General features: G+C 26.1%; 1 protein-coding gene across 2 annotated transcripts; it reads right to left on the reverse strand.

The window, feature by feature from the left end:
• Window positions 1-2,183: 2,183 nt before the first annotated feature.
• LOC109597087 (cellular tumor antigen p53) lies at window positions 2,184-12,267 on the reverse strand. 2 transcript variants are annotated; one of them, XM_020012715.2, is made up of 9 exons: window positions 12,024-12,267; window positions 8,016-8,108; window positions 7,168-7,192; window positions 6,039-6,164; window positions 5,226-5,415; window positions 4,402-4,636; window positions 4,144-4,348; window positions 3,955-4,090; window positions 2,184-3,769 (listed from the first exon to the last, which is right to left on the reverse strand). In XM_020012715.2, the coding sequence occupies exons 2-9, from the start codon at window positions 8,075-8,077 to the stop codon at window positions 3,762-3,764; spliced, it is 987 nt and encodes a 328-aa protein (XP_019868274.2). In that variant the 5' UTR covers window positions 8,078-8,108; window positions 12,024-12,267; the 3' UTR covers window positions 2,184-3,761. The 2 variants fall into 2 exon arrangements, with proteins under 2 accessions (XP_019868274.2, XP_019868273.2); XM_020012714.2 differs by having other exon boundaries at window positions 8,016-8,111.
• Between the last annotated feature and the right edge of the window lie 260 nt (window positions 12,268-12,527).

Consider the following 12,527-nt stretch of genomic DNA (forward strand, 5'->3'; position numbering starts at 1 on the left):
ACTTAGACTGGAAAATGACACACACTAATGTTGTTAATTATGTTATCTTGTTTAAAACTCTACAGATTCCTAGTGCCTGACTATTAAATTTTGTGATTAATTATTTCCGAATAAACAATAAATGAATTTATAAAATTCATTTAACGAGAAAATTATCTACGTTCTTGGAAATAAAGAAAAGTTAAAGCTAAATTTTGATTTCCACTTCAGAAATATATTAACTATATTGTGGATGAAGTAAACCACGAGGTCTATGTTGTCATGATGAAACAGAATGCCTTTTCTGTTGACCAAACCAAACTTTCACATTTAGCCAGGTTGGTCAGCATTTGTCCAGACTAGCGAATGTAATCAAATGAATGACAATTATTATATGCAGTTATTTTATACAGTATTGTAATTATGTTTTTCATACTTCGCACTTATTTTTGTAATGCATACGTAAATTTTTTCAAAAAGAAGAAACAGGAAATGTTAGTTAGTTAGTAAGATGACTCCGACATAATATGTTGTATAGTTTCATTTAATAAACCCGTTGACCGTTTGCTATATTTTTTCGACCTTTATCTGTCCCAAAATCTCAAAATACAGATTCTGTATGTGTAACTTTTTTATAATATTCATTGCACGAAACCTCTTTATACGTAGTTTAATGACTAACATATTTCCAACCTGTTGCAATTTAACAGGTGGCTTGTTTTGCATTTGAATTCAGTTTTTTTAGTTCACAAATATTGTAGGAAGGAAATAAATAATTAGAAAGAGTATAAATAAGCTTTTTAATAATATACACACTATAATTTAAAACTGTTAAAATCTAAGATGAATATCATGAACCTGAAAACTGAAATTGCTTCTTTGGTATCTAATATAACAAGCGCAAAATCCTGTTTTTGAGACTTTATTACATTATATAATATACAAGATTTACAATGGGGACCCAATTGTAAGTTTTCTTCCTCAATAATGGTTTCATTGATTCTATGATGTATAGACGATTGGCAGATCTTGTTCGAATTCTGAACATGTTCTTATAGTTCTTGGTTTGTAAAAAATATCACAATTCGTATTTCAAATGTTGCAAGTAAAAATAAAAAAAAATAAAATAGCAATTACTCATAAAACTGGCTTCAGATGTAAAGGTTTTTATTGGTTATACTGCTAACTATTAAAATTTCTTAGGAAGTTTTAAATTTCATTATGTTCATCTTTTAAATGTAGTTCTAAATGTGAGTGATGTAGTCGTTTTATCAAAAAATTGGCACCTTTGACCAAAAATGTTTATTCCATAAATTTTGGTTATTTTAGCTGCCCATGACAGCCATCAACGATTTTTTGGATGATAAATTTTGTATTGTTCATTATTTTTGTTGTAGGAAAGTCTCTTTTTATATTTACCCAATCTTCATTTATTGATTATTCTAAGTATAGTGAATTATAATTAAATTTAGGGTTAACTAGCTTTTTTGAAGCTCCAAGGCAATTTTAATGATTATTTCTAAAAAATTGGTTTTATTAGTTTTTGTTCCTGATTTCATTAAATCTGAATTACCTAATAAAGCATATTACTTCATATTGCAAATCTACAACTGGTAAATTTAATTTAATAAATCGCTTTCATTTAAAATGTTATGATTTAAATTATTTTTAATATTGACTTTATTATTTAATAAATAAAAATAAATGGTTTGTACAAATACTTTTTGATTTTGAATTTTAGATAAATAAATAAATATTGTTTAGGTACATCTTAATCTTCCGAAAAAAGTTCTAGATGTTGAATAGATCAGATATATTTTCCTACAGGTCGTCAATATTGTTACGAGTCCCATTAGAAATGTCGAGAAAATTATTGAGAATTTACTGAGCAGTTCACTCTCTCTGACATGATTATAATTTCTAGAAATATCTGAGGCCGATTATGTTTCAAATATAAGGCAAACTGCTACGTTGAGGTAAGTTTATTTAAAAAACATTTTTTGCTAATTTTATTTAACTTGAGCCTTTAATTTAGTCTCTTATTTTATAATAAAACAAAATCTCTAACAAAGAGTTCCATCCTTGATTATTTCTATGAATTGAAATTTGGAACATTCACCTCGTTTCTCTGTTGTTACATATTTTAAGGCTTAACGTTTTTTCTTATAGTTGATTCCAAAAGAAGGGCAATATAAATAGTCGTGAACTATAAAAGAATATTTATTTTTCAAAAATAGTTGAACATAAAATAAATGCGCCCTTGTAAAAAGCACGGTTTGGCAACCTAGATGTAGTCCATTAAGAGCTCCTTGATCGTTGAACCATTTAAGGAATAATAATGCCATTAAGAACTTAATATTATACATTGTGAAGATTTGAGCGAAATATCATGGGACTGATATTTAAAAATCACAGGAAATGACTGTTAAAAGTTATTAGAACAAGTTGAATATGAAAAATCACGATATCGCTAATAACATTAAATTCATTGGCACATAAGTTATGATGTGTATGACATTCTGCTAATGGCATAGGACCTTATTGAAAAATATACAAAAAATGATATAACAGATTGCCAAATAGTACAAGACGTAAACTTTATATTTAAAAAATTGAAATTGTTCACGTTAATTGCACTTTTCTGCTTTAACTGCATACATAAATATAAAAAGATCTTAAAAATCCGTCTTAAAAGATGCCTAAAAATAATAAATCACATGATTTTTAATAACAAAATAAATTAAATTTAATTTTAATTTAAAATAAATTGGTGAACAAGTGAGTCAATTAAAAAGTTTATACCAATAAATTTACTAGCTACATTTTAATGACCAATGTATCTCACCAATTTAAGTACACCAAAACAAAATTAATTACATAAACATTTAAAAATTTTGCTATATAACATACAGAGTGTCCTTTAAGAAAGCTATACTGTTTTCAAAAGGTTTTAATCTATATATCTTAGCAAATGCATATAATGATCGAAAAATATTTGATCCGACTGGATTTTGAGAGACAGGATGTATGATAGACAATAAATCATGCATGATGTCTCCCTCAAAAATCAATCGGATCAAACGCTTTTCGATCTATATATTGAGAAGTTAAAAAATAAATTCCTTGATATTATTAATAAATTCTATTATAATATGGGTAAAATTTTGTATAAAGAGTTATATGAAGCTGTCTAAATAAAAAATTGGAAGAAATTTGAATTCATAACGTGCAGTATCACGGTTTTTAAAATCTTTTGAACTAGATAAGTTTTATTACATTTATTAAATTGCACCCTTCTTACAGAATACTCTGTATATTTTCAAAAAAAAAAAAAACTACAACAATGTAAAAAATACTGGTTTTCACTTGAATAACAAAATTTTGATTAGATATATATATTGTATATATTTGTATAGATGTTTAGGACTACATTATTTGTATAAAAAAACGTAATTAATACTACACATATAAAAATGTGATAAAGTAAAAAAATATATATAAAATTTTAACTATCAACTACAAGATGTGTATCTATATTTGTTCGGGATTGAAGGTCTACGTTTATTGGAATTTATTTCTATTAATCTGAGTCCTCCTAGAACGTTTTGTATAATAATTCCAATAAACTAATATAGATACTCAAACAATGGTCATGAAGCCTTAACCTTTACATTAAACTACAAGGTGATTCTGTATATATAAATTTATACTAAAACGATGGCTCGAGGAAGTCAATTATATATGCACCCTGTGTATTGCAGAAGTGTTTGGCACCCACTTTTTCAGTTCCCTGTAAAAATAAAATGAATACTGTTACAAATTCATAAACTATAAATTAAATTTGATTATAATTTTGACAAATAAAACTAGAAGAGGGTGTGAATTGTTCAGTGTAATAAAATAATCAAAATGCAAATTTTAATTAAATTAATATTGTAATTACTTCACTGTTGTTTTTACAATAATAAAACGTACCTTGTTGATTCAGTTCTGTGAGACACTTTTTGAAAGGTCCTTCAGTCCCCTGAGGTGCTCGGAGTATTTCCCCAGCCATTAGGTCATGAGCATATTTTAAAATTTGCTGGACATTATGTTTTCCAGCAACTTTTAGCTAAAATATGCAATATTCAGTATTTGTATTCAACACACCATAACCGAACATACCGTTAGCGTGTAAATTTTGGTATCTTTACCAGTGTCTGAGGGGGCATTGACTTTTTTGTCTATCTTACCAGAAGATAATTTTCTCTTTTTTCCATGAGGCACAGGATTATTGGGAGAGTTATGTTCTGCCTCTTCTTTTTCCTTATCGCGCTTGGGACAGGAGCATATTCTCACATTCAAAACGCGTCGTCCCAAAATTTCACAACTGTAAATTTAAGTATTATAATCTTTATAGAATAAAATTAGAATACTACATACTTCATATTTTCCAACGTAAATATAATTTCTAAAGGTCTTCTATTCATTCCAGGCATGGGACAAGAATTCTTGCAAACAAATTCATACATTTCCTTAACACTATCAGAACCTGGTTCAGGTTGTGACAGAGGAATTAATACGCTTAAACGTTCGTTTTTAGTTTTATCGCCTACATAATATGTGTTTGGGTTGTGGCATCGAATTATGTGCTGTCGATGAAGTGCGTCCTTTATATCTAAAGAATAATTAAGCGCAATTTAATTATTTTATTATAACATAATGTGGTTGATTTTTCAATTTAAGTGTACAAGGACGTTAAATTTTCTCCTGACAAATTAAAGCTAAAAACATTGAATTTGAACAAATCAATTGATTTTTGACTAAAATGTCCCGAGGTAGCAATTTAGATATCATTCAAGTTTACAAATTTTTTGATATTAAGAAAATGTTGTAGAATTCGGAATAAATGGAAATCCGACGGAGCAATATCGGATGAGTATGATGGGTATGTCAAGCAAACATCGACTTGCACCAAAACGACATTATTTTCTGGTACCCCTAATATAAACAGGGTAGAAAATGACCAAATTTTGACCATTAATTTCTTAATTATTATGTTAAAAGTCAAACATTCATTATTCCACAGCCAAATAGACTAACTGTTGTTTAACTTTTGAATTTTGTTCCGAGTCGTCGACGCCGTTGGTATGGGAAATTTAACACAGGGAGACACCGCTCTTACAACAGTTTTTCTTATTGACAATGAAAAAATATCAACGTTTCATTTGTATAATATTTAAACATTTATTCAATTTAATACGTACCCTTGTTAGATTTCTCATGTTCATGCTCGTGATTAATGCACCTAGTGACGAGATCATGATAGTAATTAGGATGTGAATACTTAGGCGTTGCTCTAACAAAAAGTAGTTCATTTCCTCCACCTTTAATCTTGAAGTCGATTGGAAAGGGATTTAGCATATCCATGTAGACTTTATTTAGGGCAGCTGAGTACTGAAATAAATAAAATAAATCGTAACTTAAGTTAACTTAAGTCCTTGAATAAGTTTTCGCTTTTTTACAAAATAAAACATTATTTAAAATATAAAGAACAAAAATATTTCCCCAAACTATGGACCGTCACTAGTCACATAAATTCCACGTCGGAAAAATCATGTCTTTTGATGCTAAAATCTATCCATTCTTTAGTACCTTCGTAAGAATAGAAGCGCTGCTCAGATTCAAGGTTAGATGCAGTTCTTCATTGCAGTTACGTTGCTTTTCGATATTCCATGCACGGAATACTGCTAATGCCATTTTTGAAGAAACAGCGAGAAATTCAAAAATATAAGAATAGAGAATTTTTCATAGCTTGAACCTTAAACTAAAAAAGGTGGTATTCTTATTAAACTATACATCATTAGAAAGAACTTTCAGGAAAAACTTTTTTATTGTAAATTCGGAGAGATATTTCGTACAAACACTAAATTTAATTCTGTATCAAAGAGGATAATTTTTGTTCAATAAAATATATGAATAAAATTAAACATATTAATTCAAAAAGTAATAAATTGATACAGTAACGTTTAGTGATAAAATAAATAAATAATGTTTAATTAATTCTTAAAAATACTTACCACCCATGGCTGTTTAGAGGCAACAGGAATAATGCACACTTCAAACTGATATGGACCAGGATATTCTTCAGTAGACAACACATTCGATGGTATGATCATTTTTGTATCGAGTTGGGGGTACGACTCCTAATTAAATAAATATTATAAATATTGCACTAAAAGAGGAATAAACAACGAACTCACCGATTTCAATAACATATTTAAATATATAAATAAATTGTATACAATTTAACTAAATTAAACACGGATATATTAAATAAATACTCTGAACTATATATAATAATCTCTTATGTGTTGATCACAGTCGGGTATAAATGAGAATAAAGAATTTTGGAGTGCATGATGCACATTGGGTCTGATGTCTATTCATACATTTCACGCAGGTCGACTCTTGTTGAAGAGACAGTATGAGTCACAAAATCGCAGCGGTATTCGTTCTAATTATATCTACCGTTACCATTGGTTGAAACAAAATTTTACCTTTATCTGTTATATTAATGCAAATTGTCGATATCACTAAGAAACATTCAAACCATTAAAATGTTAGACTATGTTAGTAATAAGACATAATCGGAAGGTAATGAAATTATAAAAATAAATGATAAAATAATAATGTAATCTTAAACAGTATACAAGAATGGACGTATTACTTCTAACGCTTATCGTGGTCATTGGTTGATAAATAAATAATGTTTCTGACTACATTAAATTTTTATATAATATGACGACACATGCTTTTATCAAATTGGTTCAAATGATTCAATTTTCAAATTTTTATAGTTAATAATTTGCAGCATTTACTAATTTTATATAAAACCATACTAGAACCATGGAAGAACCGATTAAGCTTTTTTTTAATTAAAAATAGATAAAATCATCATCAATAAATTGGAACACCGACTTTCAAATTTATTTCAAGATGTGTTCAGACTTGCTATTCTAGTGAAAATATTAAAACTGTTTAATTCAAAATACAGACTAATATCACGTGTGTTTCTATATTTTGAGAATTAAGTTACTAGTTTAATACTTTTATATAGCCACAAAATCCATTTTCTTTAGATACTTCATTAAATGACTTTAACGTTAAATAGTATAATAAATTAAATATAAATATAGCAGAACTTACTTCCTGTAGGACATCTTCCAGTTTCCTAAAATAAAAAAATTAATTAAAATTAAAAATAATATTTATATATTAAAAAGAACTCCCAAATTAATTGTTTTTGACTTTTATGAGAACACAAAAAAAAGTAATTTAAGTATCCAGACCAAACTTTTTTTTTAAATTTTGGGACCTTGTGAAGTATTCACAAAAAGTGAAAAATTTTCGTTTACCAGATGTTCCATTATATCTGAACTAAAGGTAATTTAATATATTACAAATAATAGATATGTATATTTGGAAGGTTCGTTTCTTTCGACATTTTAAAGTCAAATTCAATTATGGTTCCAGGATGTGCCATTTGAAAGCGGCACATCCTCATAAAATTGGTATTTTGAATATTCATAATTTTGGGAAAAAATATTCTTATGGATTTATTTTTTTAATGAAGTAATCTATGGAATAAACTATTAAATTATTATTAAAATATTACGAGTATTACTATAAGTATCCACAATATTGAAATATTACTATATTTTTGACAGTTTATGCCATAGACCACTTGATTAAAAATATAAATTCAAAAGAAAAATGTGATTTTTAATTCTTTCATAATATTATAAATATGCATAATTTTTTTATGAAATTGATGTACTTCACGGGATGCTCAATCCAGAGGTGTAAATTTGCTATATATATATTGGTTATATCCAAAATCAACCAATTTAGGATATTTATTTTATTTTATATTCTAATTAATATATATATATATATATATATATATATATATATATATATATATATATATATATATATATATATATATATATATTAGAATATATATTCTAATTAATTTAAATACAAATACTTACTGGCATTGGGGATCAAATATGAAAGACTCAAGAATTGCTATATCTGGAACGCCTTCACTCATCTTCTTTGTTCTTGGATATAATTTTCTAAAACTACTAAAAAATTAATTATTAATACAATATTGATATAAAACAGTTAATGTAATAATTATAATAATTTTGTAGGAAAAAAAGATATGAATAAAACCTCTTACAAATATTTTGAAAAAATAAAAATGGATAATTTTATGTATTATATAACTTATTATAATTATATACGTAATATAAATGTATATATTATATATTATATAGGTACGATTGTATTCAATCTGAATATACATTATTTTTTATATTTTACAACAAGTACACAATTCAAACAAGTCTCTAAGCTTAGATTATTTAAATATCTTGTTATTTAAAAGGATCTAGAATTGTGAACTATTGAAATGTAAGAATTTTGAAATCAGTTACAATATTTATTTAATTATATATGGTCTCTAATGTGCGAGTAGTTGGCGGAACGAAAGTAATACGGATACCGAGTCGGTATTACCGACGAACAGACAAGTTAGAACATGTTTAGTTTTCCCTGATTTGTGATTCGGTCTCTGCTACGACAAATAAAATGGGGTTAATTTTGATGTTTTCCCTCAGTGTATGCCATAAGAGAATTGCAACCACATTGCTCGTTAATAATTAGTTAATTCCTAAACGCGACCTAAATTTGGAAGTTTAATGTAAGTATAAAATTTATGTTTCATTTTTATTTATATATATATGTATATATAACACCTTTTATGAATATAAAAATATACGACTGCTGCAACCCTTGAAGGTAAGTATTCGTTTAAACAATAATCTCTTGTTTTCTATTTCAATAAAAAGTACTTTAACAGTGATCGATATGCAATCTTTATTATTCTCGTGAAATTATATTATTGAAATGGTTACCAATCACCACTTACAAACTTGACAGATTAATAGTTTTTAGGCACTTTAATATAATCTAACCGAATGAATTGAGTTCGTTAATTAATTAATTTTAAATATATTATTTTCATGTAAAGATTATTAAATAACTAATTATAATTATTCTTCGTAATTATATATTAGTTAAATTATAGAGACTGTACCGTATATTTATCAACAAGATAAAACACATGATAATTCATAAATATTTAATTTAAATATTTCAAAATATATGAATTTCGAAGTGTTAAAAATAATTTTCAACAATATTGTTGCTCTATTTAAAGTATTAACAGACAATACTGAACATAACACAGATTTTTCAACCATTCAATTTAATGCCGAGGAATAATTTGTTATTATTGACAACGTAACACGGATTTTTTTGAAAAGCATATCACATCAACCACTCAATTTATTGCTGAGGAATAATTTGTTTTTATTAACAACAAGGGTAATTCTTATAATTAAAACAGAATAACGATTTTCAGTTACTTTCTTGTCGTATAATTCTCGTTGTAATATCTAGACATACCATCAAATTGTATCCTTAGAACCCAGACATCTAAAACACCATACTAAAAATAGATAAAAAGAAATTATGTACCCAAATATTTAACGTTAGAGTTTTCTATGTTAAAAAAATACAAACAATACTGCTTATTATCATTAATTAATAATAATTTAACTAAAAAAGAATAAATTATAATTTAATTTAATACGTAAAATTTTTCATTATTTTGTATTTGTAAAATTATCGTTTAAAACAATTTAATTCTTTTGAAATCAAACTAAAAATCAAAATCTATATAAATTAAAATAAAATATAAAATAATGTCTTTGCCTTCATATTCAATACAATAACCCAATCTGTCGTATATGAATATTAGCCAGTCTGGAGTAACATAAAATATTATTCCCATAAAAAAATATTTATTATCAAATGTGGGACCTCGGAATCTAACTAATATGCTCTTTGGTAGAAATTATTCTGCAAAATTTTGTAAATATCCGTTAACGACTCGGGTATTTATATTTTGGAGTGGTAAAATATCTAATTTTCAAGAATATTCAACTAAGTGAGTCGTCCCAAATTCTCTCTAATTATAAGCAGACCAATAATATTTATATATAATAAATAAATTTTTATATAATAAAATAATAAATAAAATATTATAAAATGTCATCCAATTTATTGAATATTCATAAAGAAAATAAAAAATTTGAGGCTACAGCCAAAACAAAATTAATTTTATTAAACTTAAAGGAAAACACTTATTACATTTGTTAGTATGCTCAAAGTAGACTACATTTGTAATACTTTTACACGGTTTATACAGCACTAGCCATGATTTAATACATATTTATAAATAAATGTCATCCAATTATATGAAAATAATAGTTCATGTTTTTTAGGCTACAGTTAAAACAGAATTAAATTTTTTGATCCATTAGTCGTTTAAATTTATATTTCAATTCAACTGCAATGAGTAAAAGAAACATCGACTCATTACCATTAATTATTAAATTTCTCAGTGTACTCAAAGTATACTTATGTAAGACTTTTACATGTTTCATACAGTATAAATAAAATTTTATAAAATGCCATCCATTTATAAGACGGAAGATTCATTGAATATTGATAAATAAAATAAACTTAAAGTAATAATAATAAAAATGATAATTGAACACACAAATATTTCATATGAAGTAGGAAATAATTTAATTTATAAATAAAACATTTTATTTTTTTAGGCTATAACCAAAACAGAATTAAATTTTTTGAACTTTTGAAGGAAAACACACTCAGAAATGATCTAACTTAAATGAGTAAAGTAAACATGGACACAATGCCGATGTATACATACATATGTAATTATTTTACATACTTTATACAGCACTAGCCATAATTTATTAGATATTTATAAAATAAAATAAATGTCAGCCAATTATATATCAAGATTTATTGAATATTGATAAAGAAATTATATTTAAAAAATAATGATTAAAATAATTTGAATACACATTTATTTCATATGAAATAGAAAACAATTTAATTTTATAATTAATACTTTATATTTGTTTAGGTTACAGTTTAAACAAAATTTAGTTTTTTGACCCATTAGTCGTTTAAATTTATATTTCAATTCACATTTAACTCAAATGAGTAAAAGAAACATCGACACAATGCCGATACATCTTAGTTATTAAATTTTTCAGTGAACTCAAAGTATACTTAAATAATTACATACATATGTAAAACTTTTACATGCTTACAGTTCTGGCCATGATTTACTTGATATTTATAAAATAAAATAATACATAAAATTTTATAAAATGTCATCCAGTTATAAGTCAAGATTTAATAAATATTGATAAAGAAAATATACTTAAAATAATAATAATAATAATAATAATAATAAAAATGATTATTGAATACACATTTATTTCATATGAAATAGAACATAATTTAATTATATAAATAATAATTTGTATTTCAGTTCACAGACGAAAAAACTGAATGAAAAGTGGTAAACCACCAGAAATGATGTAACTCAAATGAGTAAAAGAAACATCGACACGATGCCGTTACATACGATATATCTTTATTAAAATTGTTAGTAGATTCAAAGTTAAGTATACTTTGAATAACAATTACAAACTTTTACATGGTTCATGCAACACTAGCCATCTTTATCCACCTGTTGATTACAATACTAATATAAAACCCTACTGTCTTTTACTAATTAAATTAAAATCTTGATTATAGACGTCAGTGGAGACGATGCAACAAAATGTCCAATGCAAGCTAATACAGGACCTGTTTGCACACTACCCACAAATGATTTACAATAAATTTACAAATAAACCATGATTATCAATAAATCTAGTTAATCGATTATTGTTACCTTTTACTACATTTGTCATTATAATAAATTTTACAGCGGAATTTGTTTATCTGTTTCATAACCTCAATATATCATGCCATAAAACTAAACATGCTTATATATATTTACTCGTTTCATAGTAATAAAATATAATGACAAAAATTATAAATACCTGAAAATTTATTATTATTTTTAACATAACAATTGAACTTTCAAGGAAACAGAAGAGGACCACGGCACGCCGTAACGCACACACGAACTGTCAGAGAAATGGCGCGTAACACAAATATGATAAATTGAAAATCATGAATATACCGTAATCACAAACAATTTAAATAATAATAGATGTTACAATGTCACATATTTTCACAGAAGCATTGCACTTAGCCCTCTTTTGCAGCAAACATATCCCAGACACACCACTCGAATTGTTTGAAATTGAACTTGTAACGGAACTGGTGGGGAGCACACCTGTTGATGACTCACTCTCTCACAATTTTGTTCTGAAATAGATGTATTAAAAATTTTGCTAAAATGCAGGTAGGAAACCTAGTTGAAACCCTTTCAAACAATAGATCATTGAACTTAGGTAGATCTCATTTTGTCAAAAACATTTTGCACATCTACATCTAATTTATTAATTAAGTTAAATCCATTTCAGGAATCAAAAACTGAA

The sequence above is a fragment of the Aethina tumida genome, chromosome 3 (assembly GCF_024364675.1).
Source record: "Aethina tumida isolate Nest 87 chromosome 3, icAetTumi1.1, whole genome shotgun sequence".
Taxonomy (NCBI): domain Eukaryota; kingdom Metazoa; phylum Arthropoda; class Insecta; order Coleoptera; family Nitidulidae; genus Aethina; species Aethina tumida.